This window comes from Maylandia zebra, linkage group LG3, assembly GCF_041146795.1.
Source record: "Maylandia zebra isolate NMK-2024a linkage group LG3, Mzebra_GT3a, whole genome shotgun sequence".
Taxonomy (NCBI): domain Eukaryota; kingdom Metazoa; phylum Chordata; class Actinopteri; order Cichliformes; family Cichlidae; genus Maylandia; species Maylandia zebra.
In genome coordinates, this window is record NC_135169.1 from 55,939,420 (window position 1) to 55,963,967 (window position 24,548).

Here is a 24,548-nt window from a genome sequence, read left to right on the forward strand (position 1 = left end):
AATAAACAGAGCCAGTGTGACTAAGTGGAGCTTGTGAGAGTGAGTGGATTGAAGAAAGTGAGGGACTCAGATGTGTCAGTTGGTTTGTCTTTGTTTGTGAGTGTGGAGGAGAGATTGGGTTGGTTTTAAAGCTAAGTTAAGAATATTCTGAATTTCAATTCAATTTTATTTATATAGCACCAAATCACAACAACAGTCGCCTCAAGGCGCTTTATATTGTACAGTTTAATTTCCAAAACTTGCATATGATCTTCAGTTTGCAGCTGGACTATCACATAGCAGCTGGAGCAGTCTCACATGGAGGCCAGTCCACTGCTGCCACCTGTGGCCAAGTGCCATAGCCTACTACTAGATGAACTTGTGACACACATCTGCAGCAGAGGCTGAGTGGCTGCTCTCACACCTGGAGCATCCAAATCGACCCACAAACACGCTGAAAGATGCAATGCCATCAATGTGGATTGTCCAGACTGAGAGACCTCTTCCCTCTGACCCCTCCCCAAACCCTCAAACCCTCCTACCCACCTCGACATACAAACTCTGTGTGGCTTCACGTGTTCTGTTGATGTTTACATGATCGAAATAACTTGAACACAAACAAACAAAGAGGAAGACCGCACCGGAAGGAAACAACTACAAGTCCCAGCATCCTCTGTGTTTAGGGAGCAGCAGTGAAAGTGAAAGTATTGAGCCTCCGTTCAGAGCAGCAGGAGGAGGAAGGTGGAGCTGAGGCAGGTGAGTGTTAACATGAATATGTTTCTTCTTATGACATAAAATAATTCCACGCTGTTCGTGTCTGTGGGTGAAATGTGAGGCCGGTCGGCTCCTCTGAGCGCTGGTTTCCTGTAAGTAGAGAGGAAGTGAGTTTAGCTGAGCCTCCGTTTAGTGTGAGAGAGCAGGAGGAGAGTGAGAGCTGTGCTGAGGCAGGGTGAGTGTTAACACCGCTCTGACATTACTGTGTCTCTGTGGCGGGAACAACAGGCTCCGTCAGTGGAGGCAAAAATAATCAGACTTTGGTTTTTCAAAGGAAACAACTTTATGTCGGAAGTTCCCGCACGCTCATTGGATAACGATGTGTCAATCTCGAGCTATTAGCCAATGAGCGTGCGGATTCACAGAAAGACCCGCCTTTATCACGGGACTTTAAAAACTACAATGGCGACAGAAACTCCGTGAGTGGAGTTCAGGGTGACGTTATGAAACTGTGACGTTTGAGCCACTTCCTGTTCTCAGTCCCAGCGTCCTGATCACCGAGGTTTCTGTTGCTCTGATATCTGATATTGATTATATTGGTAAACAGGCTGTAGCATAAACATCAGGTCTGTTCTGAAAACTGTCTTTATTTTTTCAAAGTAAGGGAATATCTGTGGTCTGATACCGCGGGCTCATGGGCTAAGGACTTGGATTGACAAGTCAAGCGCAGATGATTGTGTTGTTTCTTATAAAGGCTTGTGTGTGTGCCTTCCTGTGTGTGTCCTTGTGTCAGTGGAACTGAATCAGTGTGTTAGAGAAAGTGCTCCTCTGCTGTGCCGTCATCGTGTGGATGCTTCTTTTAAAGTTGGAACTCATGTTTTTATGATCTGCTTCATTTCATTGAACCTTTATTTCTAACCATGAAGTCCCTTTGAGGTTACAGCCTCCTGGTTAGGTTTAGGCTGTTATTGTGCTTCAGGCTGAAATATGAGGAGGAAGGAGTGGGGCTGGTTAGCCCTCATGACCCTCACCATAACACATACGTCACAGGACAGTGTTTACCACAGAAACTCCATGAAATGATCAATGAGAACTTTAGAAACCCGTCAGTGTGATGCTTCCAGTACAACAGCACCTCTGAGTGTGTGTGTTTACCTCTCAGACTAACTCCACCCTGACATCAAGAAGATGGAGGAAGAGGATGGAGCAGGATCTGCAGCATCCAGCTGTGTGTCTGTGAGGAGTGACCGGTCCAAAGAACAACCTCCAGACTTCAGTAATGAACCTGCAGCAACAATGTAAGAGAGCTGCTGACTCATTTATTCAGTGTAAATAATGATTTTTGATGCAGTGGGAGAAGAAAAATGACAAAAACAGTTTTAAAAATAAGGATTAAAATATTACAAACTATGTTTTTGAGTTTCCTGATGTAGCACAAAAATATATGAACAGAACTGTATATAGGACAGATATTTACGGTTCTTTTAGGCAGCACCAAAAAACAAAAAGACTATTTTAAGCTGTCTGAGGTAGTGAGTCAACATGTCACACTGGGTCAAAGGTCAGGGAGTAAAAGTGTGTTTTAAAGAGCAACATGTCAAAGGGTATTATTGAAAACTTTAACAAAAGACTGTTATGTGACAAAGAGTAAGAACATTATTTTTACGAGTTTCAGATTGTTCATCATGTCTTTAATTTAACATTTCCATTTTTTCCTTCCTATCTCATGAAGCTGTTACATTTATTGTGTGGAGATCAGGGAGATATGTTACTGTTACTGTCATAACCATTATCATTACCATTGCATTAATCATCATTTCATCAAAGCATTTATTGATGCTGTTGGTATTACGTTAAAACTTGTTTTACAGGTGCTATCATAATCCCATATTAACCTTTATTCCAGGTGCAGTTATAACTATTTTTATACACATCTTGCAGTTTGTGCTTTTAAAGAGTTTAAGCTCAGTCTGATAATTGATGGTCAGAAGCTTCGTCTGGCGCGATGTCGCGATGCCGATCTATTGTGCAAAGTAACTTAGAGGTATGGAAGGATTGCCTACACGCTTACAAAACACACATGATACAAGTATTCATTATTATCTTTTATTCGTTTATATCCTTTTTATTGAGCTTTGAGTAGTGGCATTTGATTAAAGCATTTATTCAATATATTACACATATAGTTTCAGTTAAATTGTTACACATATGAGAGTCTGGGTGTGAGCTTTAGTAGGCGAGAGGTGAGACAGAGTGCAATTGAGGTCGAGACATCCACACACACACACACACACACACACACACACACACACACACACACACACACACACACACACACACACACACACACACACACACACACACACCGTAGGTAGACTTATATTCTAGGTTAGAGTTCAGACATATTTTGCTTGTAACTGCATTTTGTGCCTGCATAAGTGATAGTTTGCTGCAGGACGTGCGTCTGATGTTCCAGGGATAAGTGAAAGCAAGACGAGCTACAGGAAGCACCTGGCGTGGAGACGATGTTCTTTTCAAACTGTGTCAAAAGTTGTCAACAGAACATTTGTGTTTTTAACTTATGCAAGTATCTGCTCTGACGCAAGAGGGTGCGTAATAATACCCTGATGTTATAAAAGCAACTGCTTGTGTGCTTTTGGGCGGAGATCGACGCTGATTGTGTAACGGTGTTCATCTCCCTACGCATGTGTTCATTAAAATCATCGTTTGACCTAATTCTTCTGGACCTTCGTTGTTTTGTTCTCATCCTCAATAATATGCGACAATTGTTTTTCTTTTAGGATCAATAAGAGGCCAGAATCTCCTGGACCTGAACCCAGCTGTGTTTCCTTAAAGAGCAACGAGTCGAAGGGTGTTGGTCTAAACTTTAAAGGCTGTTCTTCTGCTGCTGAGAGGTAATGTGTGTCTAGATGTTGTTCCTGACTCTGTATTTTTGAATAAATCCTCATGTTTAATATCAGCTCAGCTCTTTTTCACACATTTCTATGTTGGTATGTGAAGCGGTGTGTGTTGGAGTGTTTCCACAAACACAGCAGTCAGAGTGGAAAGAGTGGATGTTGTAGGAGGTGTTTGTGTAGTGAAGAGGCTGAGTGTCTGTAGGACTCCAGCTGCTCCAGCAGGTGTCTCCTTTGTGCTTTGCTTCAAACACAGTGTAGGGAGGAGCTTCCACTCAGGTGTTTCAGGTGGTATGATATAGCCTATGGTTTAGTTTGACTTCCTTCTGCAAACTCAGCTGCTCTGTTGCTGATACACGTCTCCATGAATATGATTGATCAGATGCTGCCAACACCATGTGTTTCATGTGAGCGCTCAGCTGAAACCCTGGGTTGACTTATCGAGTTAATAACAAGCTTCACGTGACTGTGAATGCTAAAGTGAATCAGATAAAGGAAAGAGACCCTGCTAATGTTGGACTCACTTCTTAGTGTAGATCCCAGGAGGAAGTTCAACATAGCCATTCTTTGTGCTAGCTCGACCAAACCTGAGACCACAGTGCAGGATAATGATCATCATCTGTCTCTGTCAAGGACATTTAAAATCCACAAATAACAAACATAATTATATTTGATCATTAAAAATATGTTTTCACTTAAAAAAGCATGAGCACACTGGTGGATTACAGAAACATGAAAACTCGTTAACAGTAAAGTTAATTTAGGCGTAAGATTTTATCATTGATTTTAAAGTCTCTGCTGCAGAGAGGTGAGCTGTTAGTAACAAGAACTCTCTGATTTAAATGATTTTGATGTTTCCTGGTTTCTAAAATGCATCTCTGTAGCAGAGCAGTGTCTCCAAGGACACACAGGCTCAGCTGTAACTGTCAGTTTATCTGGTTTAAGACACATTTGGACTCAATTGGCTGTTTTTAACTATTTATTTTAATCAGAGGTATAAATCTAGACCTCACACATCTGGATCCTAAACTATGATAGAAACAGCTGCTAGCAGTGGGTAGTTTGACTTTGATACGCTGCTCTAGAAAGCAAACAAAGGTTTGTGCAGCTCCTCTTCAGAAAAGTGTTCAGAGAGCAGCTGCTGTATTAGACAAAGGCTCGTCGTGTGAGCCCAGATGTGTGTAACAGCTGGATGAAGGAGAACCATCACAGTCGCGTCTCCATCCCGCCTTTATTAATGAACTTCCTGTTGCTTGCAGATGACAGGAACACAAAGTGTTTGTGCCACATGATGCTGCAGGATTTGTTAACGTGTCCATGATGGTAACATCTCCTCGTCTAACTGCAAACACATGAGCGCTCCTAACGGCAGCTATCACAGCCACACAGGCAGACTGTGTCTCACTGTTGCATTCAGGGACATTTGTTTTCCTGTAAAAAGCTGAACTCTAATCTAAGAGGACTGTTACTGACAGCAAACAGCTGCATTATCTGCAGTCTGTGTGATCACAGCTGCTTCAATCACTTTATCAGAGAATTGATCATTCAATAAAACATGTTTGTGTCTGCAGAGGTCAGAGGTCACAGTCTGCAGGATCCAGCTGTCCGTCGGTGAGGAGTGACCGGTCCAAACATTACCCTCCAGACTTCAGTGCTGAACCAACGAGGTCAGAGAACTGTGATGACTCCTTTACATGTTTGTGTTTTCCTGGATAAATATGACCAAAGATTCATTAAAAAGATAAAAATATTAGACTTTGTCCTGTAGCGCTGTGTGGCAGGCAGGATTGGACCCAAACACAACAGGATGAAGTCAAAGAGGCAGCTTTATTTCAGCTGTGAACATGCAAACAGCAGAAATAAGGAAACATAACTGTAGGTTAGGTTAGGTAAGGAAAACACGTCTCTGCCTAGTCTTGAAAATCTAATCTTATCATCCATTGTTCTTCTAGGGCCTCTTCTTCTTGTGGCCTCAGCTAACTGCTAATATTTAAATGGCTAACATTAACATGTGTGCCAGCCAGGTTCACATTTATGATGAACTATGATTAATTAACTGATGTTGAAACTGGAGCTTTACTGACCTCTGAAATTCCTCCTAAAGTGTTATTCAGTGTTGTGACAGTCAGCTGCTTCAGCTGCTGCTGGGATGGGCTGTGGCAAAGAGAACAGAGAAAATCCAAATCAGAGTTTTTCTCTGAATTAAAAGCAAGGAAACAACAATATATTCTACATGGTGAAACTGATGGTTTCTGGTGTTTGGGTCTGTTTTTCTGTATTCATGCAGATAAAGTGTAAACTCAGATGAATTATACCATCAAATGTTAAAGGAAAATATCAGGATGAGTGTCTGTGAGCTGAGAAGGACGTGAAGCGAGCAGTTTATCCCAGAGCTGAAGCTGCTCTGTGTGCAGAGATGAGCTCAGATTCCTGCTGTGATTGATCAACAGTCACAGAAATGTAGACTTGTAGTTATTACTGCAGTATGGTCACAGCAGATACTGATAAACATGTATTATGAGGATGGATGATCAAGTTTCTCACTCTCTCCTTTAAATCTCAGTTTTTTCTTCTTCACAGTTTATCTGTTAATTTATTAATGAATAACACTGAAAGAGTTTCTGTTATATTTCCCCTTGAACATCAGCTTATTAGGGCGGCATTAGGAAATAGCCCCCCTCCAAAGAATGAATAAATGAATGATGATAATAATAAAACGATTAAAAAGCAGAGCTCAGAGTGGTAGAATGGTCAAACATGGATCCACGGGTGGTTCAACTGCATTTGGTGACGTGACCAAAGCAAATCTTTCAAATAATCCCACCATCAACGGGATGTTGTCTCCTTTACTACGGTTACTTTACTTGGTCACCGTGTGAATTTCTTTGAAATGAACCAAATTCTTTTATTTGTTGGTTGTTGCATATTTAACCTCTACAGTCAGGAAAGGAGGAGATGAGGCCTCAACAATGTTGGGTTGTAGCTGTGGTTCAGGTTAGAGTGAGTGTCCATGGAATAAATGTAAGTCAGTGAACTGGAAACATGACTGTGTTCAAACTTTGTTTTCCTTTTTATAATGAGTCTAATCAAAGGTGGACAGAAGTATCTCCACTGTGACTTTTCTGTGTCACCATCAGAGCTTCTGCACAGTGTGGAGAAAGATCCAGAAGCAGAGCTGGACTGCAGACAGCCAGTCAGAGCAGCTGTGTACAAAGTAAGACTGAACATCTGTCTGCTGATGGACTCATTTCTGAAAACTGGACTTCTTGTGTTGTTCAGACATTGAAGAGTTTTCTTTCTCTTTAGTCTCATTGTTTTTCTTTCTTTCAGCAGATGTTGGTCTGCAGGAGGTTTTAGATGAACATAAGATCAGTCTGAGGAGGAGATGTGAACGTGTGACTGAAGGAAGTGATGAAACAGGAAGTAGAACCCTCCTCAACACCATCTACACTGAGCTCTACATCACAGAGGGACAGAGTGAAGAGGTTCATACCCAACATGAGGTGAGGCAGCTGGAGACAGCTTCCAAGATGGACGCCCTCCATGACGCTCCAATCAGGTGCCAGGACATCTTTAAAGCCTTACCTGACCAACAGAGACCCATCAGAGTGGTTCTGACCAACGGCGTGGCTGGTGTTGGAAAAACCTTCTCAGTGCAGAAGTTCACTCTGGACTGGGCAGAGGGCTTGGAGAACCAACATGTCAGTGTGGTGGTTCTGCTTTCATTCAGGGAGCTGAACCTGATCAGAGGTGAGCAGTACAGTCTTCTGGAGCTGCTCCATGTTTTCCATCCAACATTACAGAAGGTCACAGCAGAGAAGCTGGCTGTCTCTCAGCTTTTGTTCATCTTTGACGGCCTGGATGAAAGCAGACTTTCATTGGATTTCACCAACAGGAAGCTGCTGTCTGATGTCACACAGAAGTCATCAGTCAGCCAGCTGCTGACAAACCTCATCCAGGGGAATCTGCTTCCCTCGGCTCTCGTCTGGATAACTTCCCGACCCGCAGCAGCCAATCAGATCCCTCCTACATGTGTTGACAGGCTAACAGAAGTACGAGGCTTCACTGACGCCCAGAAGGAGGAGTACTTCAGGAGGAGATTCAGTGATGAAGAGCTGTCCAGCAGAATCATCTCCCACATGAAGACATCCAGGAGCCTCCACATCATGTGTAGTATCCCAGTCTTCTGCTGGATCACTGCTACAGTTCTGGAGCACATGTTGACTACAGAGCAGAGAGGAGAGCTGCCCAAGACCCTGACTGACATGTACTCACACTTCCTGCTGGTTCAGACAAAGAGGAAGAAGAACAAGTACCATGAGGGACATGAGACGAGTCCACAGGAGCTGACGGAGGCTGACAGGGAAGTTCTTCTGAAGCTGGGGAGGCTGGCGTTTGAACATCTGGAGAAAGGAAACATCATGTTCTACCAAGAAGACCTGGAGCAGTGTGGTCTGGATGTGACAGAGGCCTCGGTGTACTCAGGAGTTTGTACAGAGATCTTCAAAAGAGAGTGTGTGATCTTCCAGAAACCAGTCTACTGCTTTGTTCATCTGAGCATTCAGGAGTTTCTGGCTGCAGTCTACATGTTCCACTGTTTCACCAGCAGGAAGACAAAGGTGCTGAAGAACTTTTTGGGAAAAAAATACAACAAGTCCTCTCTGGATGATTTCCTGAGCAGAGCCATGTATAAATCCCTCCAGAGTAAAAATGGCCACCTGGACCTGTTTGTTCGCTTCCTTCATGGCCTCTGTCTGGAGTCCAACCAGAGACTCTTAGTAGGTCTGCTGGGTCAGACAGAGATCAGTCCAGGAACCATCCAGAGAGTCATCAACAACCTGAAGAAGATGAACAGTTATGGAATCTCTCCTGACAGAAGAATCAACATCTTCCACTGTCTGATGGAGATGAACGACCTCTCATTATTTCAGGAGATCCAAGAGTTCCTGAAGTCAGAGAAGGAACTCTCTGAGATCCAGTGCTCAGCTCTGGCCTTCATGCTGCAGATGTCAGAGGAGGTTCTGGATGAGTTGGACCTGCTGAAGTACAAAACATCAGAGCGGGGACGACAGAGACTGATTCCAGCTGTGAGGAACTGCAGAAAGGCTGGGTGAGTCCAGATGTGATCATTAACATCATTGATCAGTGTAGGTTAGTAGTTTAATGTTGAAAATAAAATCAGATTGTAACCACAAAGTGTTTGTGTCCGTACGCTGCAACCTTCCACACCATTCCTTTATTGTACAGACTCAGCAGCAACTCCATGGATCCCAAATCCAAGAGTGGAGAACAGATTTGAAGTGTGTCACATCCATGCAGTCACAGCTGTTTCCACCATGTTTCCACTGATATTAATCCTGTTCAATGACACGTTTCATATCAGTGAATATGTTCTTTAGGACGTCCACTGACATGTTTAAGTGTCCTGCTGGAAATCACTCAAATCATCCATGAAATCCATGAAAAAGCCAAAAGCAGATTAAAGCCAAACAAAGATTCTCATTAAAAGTCTGCAGGTCTGAGAGAGACTCAATCGTTGTGTCATGTCAAACACAGTAAGAGGAGCTGAAGCACAGATGTGAAGAGCAGATTCATCAGATTATGACCTCACTCTGTTTTGTCTTCATATACATTCAGTCTGTGTTTATAATGCAGATTTTCTGCTTTTATAATAACACATTTTATATTTTCTATCATCACAGACTGACTCAGTGTCTACTCTCAGAGTCTCACTGTGAAGTTGTGGCCTCAGCTCTGAAGTCCAACCCCTCCCATCTGACACAGCTGGACATGAATGGAAATAATGGCCTCCAGGATTCAGGTGTGAAGCTTCTGTGTGCTGGACTGGAGAGTCCAAACTGTCGACTGGCGACTCTGAGGTGAGTTCACTGACTGCGGCTGTTGTTGTTTTTCTATATTTCAGGTCTTTGATGTTTGAAACTTTCTTTAGTTCCTAAATGTTCAGGATGTGTCTGAAGACAAATGTGAAGAAGTTTGAGTGCTTTCAGAAATGTTGTCTTTCCAAACGACTGAACAACAGTTTTTCCTTTTGGCTCCAAACAGAAGTGACAGACTTGAGCAGGGTTCATTTAAAGGCTGACAGAAGTGGAGTGGTGACGGGGAGATGTTTGACAGGACAGTGTTTCAGCCTCCACAGGTTCATGTTGTGCTCCATCAGTCAGTGAAGATGAAGTCAGTGCTGATGAGGCTGTAGAGTGTGTGAGGGATGTGAATGAGGATGATGAAGATCTGATGATAGCAGATAAAAACAGGCTGCAGAGACTTTGAGCCATACAGGGCACACAGTGTGTGTACAGAACAGCTGAAATCATTATGGAGGCCTCACTGGGATATGGAAGCATCACAGTACAGCTTCAGTGAAGCATTAAAGTCTCTGATATGAGATGAGAAATGAAGCAGGCAGAGCTTTTTCATGAGTGGAAATCCACTGTGACTGTGAGCTGCTGCTACAGCCTCCAGATTAGCCAGCAGCTCATCCTGCTCAACATTTCCTCACCAACTTTAATGGAAGTGTGATGTTTTCAGCTGGAGTGATGGTCAGGGTGGCCTCCCTCTCCTCTTCTTCTCCTCTTCCTCTTTCATTTGTAAAGCCACTTCTGCTGCTTTCATTCATTTGGAAGTCCTGTAGCTGAGTTTGGGAGAGACTAACAGCCTCGGCAGCAGAGGGGAGAAAGGCTGTAACACCACCACTTTACTCTGTTCTACCTGTCACATCATTTTATCAGGAAACAAATATGCTCATGTTTTTACTATGTTTGTCTTGAAGATGTAAGAAGATCACATGGTGCTTTTTATTATTGTGTTGGTTTGTTTGCTGTCTCTTGGATGGAGCCCAGCTGTGCGTGGCCCCTGGGCCTGTGGTCAGAGTGTGTGCTGGATAATCCGGCCCAGGATGAGGCCAAACTGACATGGGATGAAATGTCTGTCACATAATTGAGCTTTGTGAGAAATGTACGACTTTAATGTGAAACATTCAGAGTTTTTTCTCTTGTTGTGTTTGTTTGAAGCTGCTTCCTGTTGGCTTCAGCTGTTTGGAGTTTCCATTTTCTAAACTTCTACATTCTGAACCTTCTTCAGCTCTGAACAGATGATGAAACACTGAATGATTTCAAGCTCACACTTTGTCTAATAAACTTACATCTTTCATTCTTTATACAGATTGAGGGACTGTGGTTTGTCAGAGATCAGCTGTGATTATCTGGCAGCAGCACTGAAGTCCAACCCCTCCCATCTGAGAGAGCTGGACCTGTGGGGAAACAACCTGAAGGATTCAGGAGTGAAGCATCTGTGTGGTTTCCTGGAGAGTCCAGGATGTGGACTTGAAACTCTGAGGTCAGTCAGCATGTTTTAGTTGTGCTGAGATGAATATGATGTGAAAGTTGTGCTGACACTAAACTGCAGACATCAGGCTGATATTATACTGATCCACACTGAGGATCTTCATGGTAAAGTCTGTTTTCTTCTTCTCTGGTTTAGTCCATTGACTGCAGCAGAACAATGTTCACATTTCAAACAGTGAGACTCAACGTATGGCCCGCGGCCCACACGCGGCCTGCCCACCTTTCCTGATTCAGAGAGAGGGGACCCTGATTAACTGTGTAGTGTTCTTCCTCACAGTTCTAAGTATCAGACACAACAATGAATAATCCACAGCTGACTGTCTTTAGCAGGTCAAAGGTCACGGCACACAGCAGACAGTGGGAAATATTATAACTCTGATCATTTATCAGCACATATCCATATGTATAAAAACAAAGCTGACACTGTGAGACTTGATCAGAGGTGTGATCATCACAGCAGAGGCCTTTGTGTCAAAGTCACTGAGGATCAAACAGAAACACATGAAGCAGATTTTCCTGTTCTGGCTTTTTATAGCAGATAACCTTCAAAATATTCTGCAGTCCATCAAAAACTGAAGCAAACCATGAATCAACATGTGAACATGAGCTGATGCTGCTGAAGGGGAGCAAAGTTACAGAGGTTTGATTACAGACACAGCTGAGAGTTTGTAATCTGTCATCATTTTAAAAGGTTTACATTTCTTCAGTATATCCACATTTGCAGCTGGTACCTCAACCTCCACTTGTCCAACACAACTGCTGTCCACTGCCTCCATGACATTGTGATTTTGCTGTTGGTCTTCTGTCAGATCTTCATCAATCACTTCTGCACGGGGCACACCTTCAGACTCTGCAGCTGCATAACGAAAGCCTGTAAGATAAAATTAGACATAAGGTAAATGTACACCAATATTCCAATGACAGGTGTGTGTTTCATCTGGAAGTTATGTGCGGATTAGTGTACAGTGATAGCAATTTAGTATGTTTTTAGAGGGGGGGGGGTTGTTTACCTCCGATGGGTGCTCTTTTTCGCTTCCGTTGCGTACGCCTTGAGTGCCGGTCCGAGTCTGATACAGGTATGTCGTCATGCCCCATGTGCAGTGTTGGTGCCCAGTCTGGATTTGTTACATCCATTTCATATGCTGGTTTGCCTGCAATAATGCCAAATCATAAGCTACTCAGTCGACATGATGTGGTTCTGCAGCATCACACATTAGCATGTTTTATCTCATTATCTATGACCTCAGCACGTTGAAAATAACACTAAAAGCCTTTCAAGAGTGATATGAATTAATTTAGAACTCACCGGAAAGAAAATGCCGTGAGCAAACCAACAAAAAGCTGGGGATTGCAGAGAACTCGATATCCGCTCGTCTCACCGCTGCAATCCAAGCCTGACGTCTTTGTTTAGTAATATCGGATACATGGGATCCCTCACGTTGCCTCCAGGATGGAAAACGATGAAAAGAGAGCCCGTTATCCAGCTTCTTGCCTTCACGATCGTGTGATCTAACGTTGCAACCGACAACACAACACGTACGATCCATAGCTGAAATGGTATCCTTTGGCTGGCCTACTGTCATGGCGGAAGGGGGCGTGGCCCATCTCCCGTGACATCACGCTCCAAAGCCCTATAGGTGGGAAAATGTACCATGTCGACCAATCAAAAATGATATGGAAACATGACATTTGGTTGTTTAGCAAAAGGGGGAAGTTTTAGGAGTGACCGGCAAGAGAGAGCGAGTGAGCGAAAGAGAGAGAGAGTTTTGATACGTGAGAGATTTGTGACGTTTACCGTGTTTGGTCTCAAGTTAGTTTGTTGTCTTGTGTATTTAGTGTGTAGCTGTTGTTTTGTTTTGTGTGTCAGTTCTACTAGTGATCGTCACAGTTGCTGCCTTAAAGCCAACAAAGGCAGATTGCAGTGTAAACGCTGAGTGACACACCTGCTGTCAGACCTGCAGGTTTATCCCTGTGCTGTTCTCATATGTGTTAGAGTGACACAAACTATTGTTTGACACCTGATTGTTCTGTAAATAGTTTGAAATGATTATATGAAAAACGTCTGAGCCTTGGCTGCATTTTTTGGTAAATAGTACCATATAACTTTGTTGTTTGCAAAACGTGTGCGTATTTTTAAAAATGTACAATCTCTATTTGCATTTCAAGTTATGAAGATGATTCGTTAAACATGTGTGTGGTTTTTACAGTCAAAATATCACTTTCTACTTGTATTTTAAATTTTGTCTGAATTTAGATAAATTGTGCTGATACAGTTGGTCAAAATGAGAAAATAACAGATTGGCAAGATAAACTGTTTTTAAAGGTAAAATATAGAGGCCACATCAAAAGTAGTCAAGAAGGGTTAAAGGCTAAAAGCAAAGTTGTCACCAAGTACTGTTTATATTTGTGTGTATTGCTGCAGCTTTTTTGAGTATTAATTTGGTGCCTTTGTGTGAAATAATGGTATTGTGAGTGATCCATATAGTCACAAAGAATAGCCACTTGTTTCTGTGCTACCAAAGTTCCCCGGCTTTCATTCAAAATGTGTTTATCGTCAGCACCTGCACATTAAACTACTTAAACATTATAAATGTCTTCAAGCTCACACTGAGGCCTGTGGGGTACTATCAGCCACTGAGACAGTACACACATTTATATGTGTTTGTATATGAATATTTCATACTTTAAGACTGCCTGTTTATTTTAGGGAGATGAACAAAATACATTGGAATTGTACAAAATAATATCATGGATGATAAATTAAATAGATTTTAAGTAGATGCTTGTGCATTCTTAAAGTCTTATATGTTGAACTGAACTATGTGATCTGTTCAAAGCCTTAATCTTAATTTGAAGTGAAATGTGCATTTTGAGTTTATACACTATGTATATAAGGCGACCGTTTCCTTTTGCAGTATTTTTGTGTGGTGTACTTTTCTATGTCTTAACAAAAGGGGAACAAAGGTGTTTAAGTTCACCTAGGATGATGTGTTTTAATTTTCACATGGTCTTGCTTGAATTTGACCCTGACAAAGGCGTATGAACTCTGTCAGCTGTTTGGAGTTTCCATTTTCTAAACTTCTACATTCTGAACCTTCTTCAGCTCTGAACAGATGATGAAACACTGAATGATTTCAAGCTCACACTTTGTCTAATAAACTTACATCTTTCATTCTTTATACAGATTGGAGAGCTGTGGTTTGTCAGAGATCAGCTGTGATTATCTGGCAGCAGCACTGAAGTCCAACCCCTCCCATCTGAGACAGCTGGACCTGAGCTGGAACGAGCTGCAGGATTCAGGAGTGAAGCATCTGTGTGGTTTCCTGGAGAGTCCAGGATGTGGACTTGAAACTCTGAGGTCAGTCAGCATGTTTTAGTTGTGCTGAGATGAATATGATGTGAAAGTTGTGCTGACACTAAACTGCAGACATCAGGCTGATATTATACTGATCCACACTGAGGATCTTCATGGTAAAGTCTGTTTTCTTCTTCTCTGGTTTAGTCCATTGACTGCAGCAGAACAATGTTCACATTTCAAACAGTGAGACTCAACGTATGGCCCGCGGCCCACACGCGGCCTGCCCACCTTTCCTGATTCAGAGAGAGGGGACCCTGATGAACTGTGTAGTGTTCTTCCTCACAGTTCTAAGTATCAGACACAACAATGAATAATCCACAGCTGACTGTCTTTAGCAGGTCAAAGGTCACGGCACACAGCAGGCAGTGGGAAATATTATAACTCTGATCATTTATCAGCACATATCCATATGTATAAAAACAAAGCTGACACTGTGAGACTTGATCAGAGGTGTGATCATCACAGCAGAGGCCTTTGTGTCAAAGTCACTGAGGATCAAACAGAAACACATGAAGCAGATTTTCCTGTTCTGGCTTTTTATAGCAGATAACCTTCAAAATATTCTGCAGTCCATCAAAAACTGAAGCAAACCATGAATCAACATGTGAACATGAGCTGATGCTGCTGAAGTGAAGCAAAGTTACAGAGGTTTGATTACAGACACAGCTGAGAGTTTGTAATCTGTCATCATTTTAAAAGCTTTACATTTCTTCAGTATATCCACATTTGCAGCTGGTACCTCAACCTCCACTTGTCCAACACAACTGCTGTCCACTGCCTCCATGACATTGTGATTTTGCTGTTGGTCTTCTGTCAGATCTTCATCAATCACTTCTGCACGGGGCACACCTTCAGACTCTGCAGCTGCATAACGAAAGCCTGTAAGATAAAATTAGACATAAGGTAAATGTACACCAATATTCCAATGACAGGTGTGTGATTCATCTGGAAGTTATGTGCGGATTAGTGTACAGTGATAGCAATTTAGTATGTTTTTAGAGGGGGGGGGGTTGTTTACCTCCGATGGGTGCTCTTTTTCGCTTCCGTTGCGTACGCCTTGAGTGCCGGTCCGAGTCTGATACAGGTATGTCGTCATGCCCCATGTGCAGTGTTGGTGCCCAGTCTGGATTTGTTACATCCATTTCATATGCTGGTTTGCCTGCAATAATGCCAAATCATAAGCTACTCAGTCGACATGATGTGGTTCTGCAGCATCACACATTAGCATGTTTTATCTCATTATCTATGACCTCAGCACGTTGAAAATAACACTAAAAGCCTTTCAAGAGTGATATGAATTAATTTAGAACTCACCGGAAAGAAAATGCCGTGAGCAAACCAACAAAAAGCTGGGGATTGCAGAGAACTCGATATCCGCTCGTCTCACCGCTGCAATCCAAGCCTGACGTCTTTGTTTAGTAATATCGGATACATGGGATCCCTCACGTTGCCTCCAGGATGGAAAACGATGAAAAGAGAGCCCGTTATCCAGCTTCTTGCCTTCACGATCGTGTGATCTAACGTTGCAACCGACAACACAACACGTACGATCCATAGCTGAAATGGTATCCTTTGGCTGGCCTACTGTCATGGCGGAAGGGGGCGTGGCCCATCTCCCGTGACATCACGCTCCAAAGCCCTATAGGTGGGAAAATGTACCATGTCGACCAATCAAAAATGATATGGAAACATGACATTTGGTTGTTTAGCAAAAGGGGGAAGTTTTAGGAGTGACCGGCAAGAGAGAGCGAGTGAGCGAAAGAGAGAGCGAGTTTTGATACGTGAGAGATTTGTGACGTTTACCGTGTTTGGTCTCAAGTTAGTTTGTTGTCTTGTGTATTTAGTGTGTAGCTGTTGTTTTGTTTTGTGTGTCAGTTCTACTAGTGATCGTCACAGTTGCTGCCTTAAAGCCAACAAAGGCAGATTGCAGTGTAAACGCTGAGTGACACACCTGCTGTCAGACCTGCAGGTTTATCCCTGTGCTGTTCTCATATGTGTTAGAGTGACACAAACTATTGTTTGACACCTGATTGTTCTGTAAATAGTTTGAAATGATTATATGAAAAACGTCTGAGCCTTGGCTGCATTTTTTGGTAAATAGTACCATATAACTTTGTTGTTTGCAAAACGTGTGCGTATTTTTAAAAGTGTACAATCTCTATTTGCATTTCAAGTTATGAAGATGATTCGTTAAACATGTGTGTGGTTTTTACAGTCAAAATATCACTTTCTACTTGTATTTTAAATTTTGTCTGAATTTAGATAAATTGTGCTGATACAGTTGGTCAAAATGAGAAAATAACAGATTGGCAAGATAAACTGTTTTTAAAGGTAAAATATAGAGGCCACATCAAAAGTAGTCAAGAAGGGTTAAAGGCTAAAAGCAAAGTTGTCACCAAGTACTGTTTATATTTGTGTGTATTGCTGCAGCTTTTTTGAGTATTAATTTGGTGCCTTTGTGTGAAATAATGGTATTGTGAGTGATCCATATAGTCACAAAGAATAGCCACTTGTTTCTGTGCTACCAAAGTTCCCCGGCTTTCATTCAAAATGTGTTTATCGTCAGCACCTGCACATTAAACTACTTAAACATTATAAATGTCTTCAAGCTCACACTGAGGCCTGTGGGGTACTATCAGCCACTGAGACAGTACACACATTTATATGTGTTTGTATATGAATATTTCATACTTTAAGACTGCCTGTTTATTTAAGGGAGATGAACAAAATACATTGGAATTGTACAAAATAATATCATGGATGATAAATTAAATAGATTTTAAGTAGATGCTTGTGCATTCTTAAAGTCTTATATGTTGAACTGAACTATGTGATCTGTTCAAAGCCTTAATCTTAATTTGAAGTGAAATGTGCATTTTGAGTTTATACACTATGTATATAAGGCGACCGTTTCCTTTTGCAGTATTTTTGTGTGGTGTACTTTTCTATGTCTTAACAAAAGGGGAACAAAGGTGTTTAAGTTCACCTAGGATGATGTGTTTTAATTTTCACATGGTCTTGCTTGAATTTGACCCTGACAAAGGCGTATGAACTCTGTCAGCTGTTTGGAGTTTCCATTTTCTAAACTTCTACATTCTGAACCTTCTTCAGCTCTGAACAGATGATGAAACACTGAATGATTTCAAGCTCACACTTTGTCTAATAAACTTACATCTTTCATTCTTTATACAGATTGAGTCGCTGTGGTTTGTCAGAGATCAGCTGTGATTATCTGGCAGCAGCACTGAAGTCCAACCCCTCCCATCTGAGACAGCTGGATCTGAGCTACAACAACAAGCTGCAGGATTCAGGAGTGAAGCATCTGTGTGGTTTCCTGGAGAGTCCAGGATGTGGACTTGAAACTCTGAGGTCAGTCAGCATGTTTTAGTTGTGCTGAGATGAATATGATGTGAAAGTTGTGCTGACACTAAACTGCAGACATCAGGCTGATATTATACTGATCCACACTGAGGATCTTCATGGTAAAGTCTGTTTTCTTCTTCTCTGGTTTAGTCCATTGACTGCAGCAGAACAATGTTCACATTTCAAACCTTCAAAGAAGAAGAAAAATCCTCCACTGGATAATTCACTGTGAAACTCTCCAACTCTTCATTCCACCTTAAAGTCTGTCTGACACTGAAATCCAAAGCAAAATGTGCGTTTGCTTTACAGACAGCAGTCCAACACAAACATACACACATCATCCAAAACACAGTCCAACATCCAAATCTCCTCCACTGCCAGCATGAATGATGGGAAAGAGAAGGAGGAACACTCTGACATTCAGGGTTAGAATGAGTTTCATGAAGCAGACTGTGAAGATCAAAGCTGCATTAGAAAGCTTACATGAATGAATGAGTGGACAGAAGTGGACAGAGATCATCTGAAGCACTTCAAAGGCTTTAAATCAGCACATTTCTCTTTATTCTTTATCAACTCTGTTAGTTTCTCTCAGTTTTCTGTGGAATGAAGCTAACAGCAGGCTAATAAGATGCTGACCAATAGGTTTCTATTAAAGGTTGTAATTTGTATATGAAAAAGTGCTTTGGCTCAGCAGGGATCAGCTTACAGGTAGAATACAGCTGCTGGATGGGATTAGCATGTCATAGCTATCTACCAAACTGCTAACTGGGGGATTTCAGGCCATCTATGGATCATTTTTGCTAACTGTTTATTCAGCTTAGGCTCACAGGGCTGCAGCCTGTGCCCTAGCTGTCATAGGGCAAGAGGCGTGGTCCACCTGCACAGGTGAGCAGTCCATCACAGGGCCAACAGAGAGAGACAGAGAAGCACTCTCTCACATCCACACCTACAGCCAATTTAGAAGCACCAATGAACCTAAGCAGCATTTCATTGGACTGTGGGAGAACATCCAACCTCCACAGAAAGGCCAACAAGCTTCAACCTACAACCTTCTTGCTTTAAGGCACTAGTGCGAACCACTTTTCCCCATTTCAGCCCGAATCCTGCATCTTCCTGTTTCTGACTCCAGGCCAGCTCCACTAACACTTTCTCATCAGACACTGCCACCTAGTGGAGGAAGTCTTAGTTCCATTTGAAGCTTCAGATTACAGTTAGTTCCTTTACAAAGAGGTGGAGGTGGTGGGGCCACAGCACCATCATCACTGAGTGCCATAGGACACTTAACCTTTGTTTCCATATGCTGGGAACTTCCTGTTGTTCCAAGGAGGACTGGAAAATGTGTGAAAATCTCCCAGTCAGTTCCTCACAGCACACTTCAATCATTTCCCTCCCACAGCATCAGGACCAGGGCTTTTTCTCTCTTTGGTCCCACTAAGAGATTTCCACACAAACACCTCATCAGTGGGACTCTCAGAGCTACCAGCCCTTTGCTACAATCACAAAGCTCTTCATTGAAATCAATGATATCAAAGCTGGAATCAAATGAGTCCAAGTCTTCTGCTGATTCAGCATCACATTCATCTTTGCTCCTTGTCCTGCATCCCCACCATGGACTTCATTCCTTTCCAAGCCAGCCTTGAGTGTCCTTTATTCAGCTCATCCTCTGCTTTACTTTTACACCTGATTTTAGCTGCTTTATCTCTCTTTCAACAAGTTTCTGTGCCTCCATCTTTTTCTTCTCTCCCTCATAACAAGACAGCTTCTTCTGCCTGAGAACATGTTGGAGTGATTTACTAATCCAGGGCTGCTTATTGGGGAAAATACTTCCTGTTTCCAAAGTAATCCCCATTTTTCCCAGAAAGAAATGTAAGTAGAAATCGATGATCTAAGTGAGAACATGAGCCTTTAAAAAGTCCCAGTGGGTGCAGTCAAAGCAGTCCCTCAGTCCCAGTATAGAGTCTTTGGTCCAGACTGGAACAACTGTGTGCCCAGTTTGAGCTCTCTTCAGTGCTGTGACCTGACAGACCCAGAGGGGCCATCACATCACATTTAGAAGCTCCCATAATGGAGCCACAACACATGTCCAATACTTAGTCTGTCTTGTTGGACCAACTGGAAGAAATGATTCAAGGACTTAGTCACAGAACAGAGATTCAAATCTCCAAAATCCAACTGGCTGCATCAGGACATATAGTCTGAAACTCTGCACAGTTTCCTGTTTGAAGCTGCTTCCTGTTGGCTTCAGCTGTTTGGAGTTTCCATTTTCTAAACTTCTACATTCTGAACCTTCTTCAGCTCTGAACAGATGATGAAACACTGAATGATTTCAAGCTCACACTTTGTCTAATAAACTTACATCTTTCATTCTTTATACAGATTGGTGAGCTGTGGTTTGTCAAAGATCAGCTGTGATTATCTGGCAGCAGCACTGAAGTCCAACCCCTCCCATCTGAGACAGCTGGAGCTGCAAGGAAACAACCTGAAGCATCCAGATGTGAAGCAGCTGTCTGATCTTCAGCAGAGTCCAGACTACAGACTGGAGACTCTGCTGTAAGTAGAGTGATGGAGTGAGTGGGTGGTGCTGTCAGCAGTATTGTACTAAACACAGTCAGTATGAAACAAAGATCCAGTGTTTCCTGTAAAGCTGCAGTTTCTCAGTGAAGCTGTGAGAGGAGAATGGTGACAGGCTTCAGGATTGGACACAAACACTTCCTGTTTCTGACCTTTATGGTCACCATGGTAACGGCTGACACACTCTGATCAAACACTGTCAACAGCCAATCAGCTCTCTGAACAAAGCAGCACGCAGACCAATGACTGCATTCATTTCCAAGTTTAAAGCAGTGAAGAACACAGTCTGTAGGTGAGGAAGAATTTAGTGAGAGCAGATGTTTGGATGGAATTCCTCCAGTTAACAGCTGGAACCGTCCATCTGGATTGTTGGGCTTGTTGTTGGGGTTCCTACAGAGCTCAGAGTGGACACACCAAGGTTCTTCTAATGAATGAAAGTCCAAACTCAAACTAGGAGGGAAAAACATTTTCATCAACTTCAATAAAAATCCAAAGATTAGAAAAAGTGAAGCAACAATGAGTCCTAGTACAGTCCCAGCACTGAAGTCCCTGCTGCTCTTTATACTGGATGTGCTGCATCACTGACTGACAGCTGATGAAGAGTCTCTGGAAACACTCGTTTATCTCCTCTGCTCTTCCTTCTTCTCTCTGCAGGTGGTGGTGATGATGGTAAACAGGACGGTGTGTGTGCTGAGAGAGGAGGAGCTGTGTCCTGATGATCCAGAGAGGTTGAAGCAGCAGCAGCTTGTGTGTAGAGACGCTCTGACTGGGCCATGTTACTGGGAGGTGGAGAGGAGAGCTTCATCCAGCAGTGACTGACAGAGGAATGAGAAGAAGTGCAGATGACTGTCAGTGCTGCAGAGTGAACTGCTCTGAGAACAGCTCCACTGTCAGACACAATGTAGAGTCCAGCATCATCCCTGTGTGTCCCTCTGGATCTGACAGAGGATCATCAGTGTATCTGGACTGCTCTGCTGCTGCTCTGTCCTTCTACAGTCTCTGCACAGTCTCTGTCTGACTCTGGCTACATTTTTGGCATTTATATTCTTGGTTGCTCTCTTTATATTTTTCACATGCAAAATGTGCCCATCTTTGGCAAGATTCATACTGCACCTGGAAAGGAAAAATAAATGGCTCATATTCTGTTTGGTGAATACTATTACTCAGCATTTTAATTATGATTGGCAAGTAATGATACTAAGACTTATGTGTTTCTTTTGTTTTGTTTTGTTTTACCATTTCAATCATGCTGCGGTCAGCGTTAGCATCTAACATGGAGCAAACAATGCAGTAGTCCTCAGCGTTCCCTGAAACATAATCATAGTTAGGTTTTAATCAAACATTATTTATTGAATAATTAAAAAATAATAGTACATTTTTTCCAAATATACTTCCTGGAAAATTAGTCTAAATCAGACTTTGAGAAGGGTCTTATCTGAAAGTGTTTGAAGAGCACTATTTGTACTGTGCTGTTTGAAAAGCACTATTTAAATTGGAAGTACGCACTAACGTGATAAGGACTTTACTGGACTTACCTCGATTTTCAAGTAGGGTGCAAGCTATCTGCATTCGCTCCAGCACAACTGGCTCTGTAGTGGTTGACACCTCACTGACCTCTCCAAAATCAAGGTAGTGTTCTGCAAACTGTGAGATTGATCATAATTAGAATGTAAAGTCTTAATTAGGTAAAGGATAGGATAATTATAAGCCACAAGGCTTCAGCCTATTCCTTTTCCAGTTACTGTATGATTAAGTACTTCTATGTAAAATGATCATCTTTGTTGTTGTTGACCGAAATAACTTTCACTTCACTTAAATTCACTTAAAGTCTTAATTCTAGCTAACAAGAAACTGAATCATTTGAATACGGGTTACCTTTAACAGTAAAACTCCACAACTGCTGGAATCCTGTCGCTTGTTGTGTTGCATAGTCTGTAACTGCCACTCCATGGTGTCTTCATGCCCTCTCATCCTCAGAAAATTCCTAGTTGAACAAAAGTGTTTGTAATGAAACAAGATTTTTTTTTTAATCTAAGAATAACACCTCAGTATCATACATACCTCCAGTTGCGCAGAATTTTCCTGTCATAAACACCTTCATTCCCATGGGGTCTATGAGCAGTATTTCCTGTGCAGAAATGTTGACAATCTAAAGAAAAAGTTAAATTAAAAATTACAATTGTTTGTGCCACTGAAAACTTATTTAAAAATAACACTTTGTGCAAGAAACTGCTTCACAACAAATTATGCAAATTAATAACAAAATGAACACATACCACAAGAATCCAGTGTGTACCAAAGTTCACAGGGCACAGCCACGTCTTCAACTGGGAACTTCATCTGTGGGATTGGAAGTGCAGAGTAATTTGGATTTACTTAGGTACCATGCGTCTCAGGGTGTTTTCAAATATAGTCTTCTTTAAAGGAACCGAACTCTTTCCTCAGCAACAGAAAGGAGTCAACTGTTTGGACCACTTCTGAGCTTTCAACATACCAGTTGAGGCATCTGAACTGCCCAGAAAACAACGAGCTTGCAACTACTGAACAGAGCAGGTGTGCAGCATTCTGCACAAGTATACAAAAATGTTATAGAACAGTAAATAGGGTTTTTTTTTTATTTCAAAATTAGTAGGTAAATGACATTTCTTACTTACCTTTCGTCTCTCAATAACACGGTGCAGATATGCATCAATGACCTGTTTTGAAAAATCTGAGTTTATACAACAACAGCAACAATTTTTGAAGTAACTGCTTGAGTGCTGTACACAAAAACATCTAAAGGAATAGAATTGCTGATAAAGGTTCTTTCTGCATATACTGGAACTGGGTATTATGATGTCACAACATCTGTGTTGTGGTTGATAACATTTTTTCCTGTTGAAGTGAATGGGTGAAACCTTATCAGAGTTTTGCTATATAAACCCCCCGACCTACTCGCACATTTTAAACTATTAATGGTCTCTGCACTGCAAATGCTTCAGAAGGAGCAGAACCTCGAAATCAGACTCAATAATGATAAGTTTTCTTACCTCATCAGAAACCACCGTGACCCCTGCAGTGTTCGAAAAGAGGAATCCAATAACTTGTATGGTCCAACAGCTGCCTCCAAGCGCCCAGTATCCTTTGCACGCCATAGCCTCTTTACTAAAAGAAAAATATGATAAGTTAGCTCAGGCATGCATGAGATTTGTAGTGGATAAGCTTGGTAAAGGCCAACGGGCCACAACAGGAAAAAAGTCAATACAATAGGCATGCATTTACACGCAGAGAAATAGGAAAGGTACAGCGGGTGGGCAAAATAGAAAATTACTGACAGGCAGATCCATTTCCAGACTTCCACAAGCTCAGTGCACGTTGCATGTTTCTTTATATCCAATATGAGTTGAAGACTTCAAAATGCAAACAAAGTCATGCAACAGTCAATTAAGTTGCAACGCCAAACTGGCAACAAATGACCAACTGGTCAAAAAGAGTTGTTCACTATGTCACCTTCATTTTCTAAGCTTTGTTTCCGGGAGGGAAGTTCTTGTTCACGCGTTTCTGGTCCTGGAACACAATTAAACTCCTTGTGTCAGCCGTTTTGGGTGCATAATGAATCCTCTGGACTTTGCTGGCACTGAGGGTTAGCAGTAGGATGGCAGGGAGGCATCTTCAGGTCTGTGCTGCTGTTCACCGTCTGACTGCGAGTTGGGTATTTTTACTTGTCACTGATATTTACATGGTGGCTTCTTCTGTATGGCTTGATATGGTCAATGCTGTAGTGATTTCTTAAAGTTGCTCCTTCTGTGTTTTTTTAATCTCACACATTTGCCAGCGATGTCTTGAATGGTGTAGGGTCCTGAAAAATCTGGATCAAGTCTTCCTCCCTTCCTTCCACGTTTCATGTTCAAGAGAAGAACTTCATCTCCAACGCTGTACACAAGGTTTCTGTACTTCTGGACTCGTCTAGCATAAGCTTATGCATAAGCATAAGATTGTACTTAAACTGAAATATGACACCTACTCAGTGATTTACAACATAGAGGTAGGTTGTTTCCTCTAAAACATTTTAACTGCTTTCCTTACAAAATGAACTGGAAACCTATAAGTTCAGTCTCTGAGGTGCTCTGGGATTTCTCTCAGGGTAACGTCTGCCTGTTTGGTCAGAGTCCATAGTGCTCTGTGTGGAAAGTTCAGGTGTTTGAACATTGGTGGTTTCACGTAAACCCTGAACCTCAGGTGGTGAAGCGAGGGCAAACTCTTCTGAATCTTGAGGTGTAGATGTGTCCTCTCAGGTTGCTCTGGAAC

The 24,548-nt window shown here is 42.1% G+C and overlaps 1 protein-coding gene across 1 annotated transcript in view; it reads left to right on the plus strand.

The window, feature by feature from the left end:
* LOC143416814 (protein NLRC3-like) overlaps positions 1-24,548 on the plus strand; it is a 233,180-nt gene that overhangs the window by 69,113 nt on the left and 139,519 nt on the right. The window contains exons 7-10 of the mRNA XM_076882437.1: positions 9,311-9,487; positions 10,788-10,961; positions 14,154-14,327; positions 17,520-17,696. Of these exons, the coding sequence (XP_076738552.1) occupies positions 9,311-9,487; positions 10,788-10,961; positions 14,154-14,327; positions 17,520-17,696 (702 nt within the window). The remainder of the gene's footprint in view (positions 1-9,310; positions 9,488-10,787; positions 10,962-14,153; positions 14,328-17,519; positions 17,697-24,548) is intronic.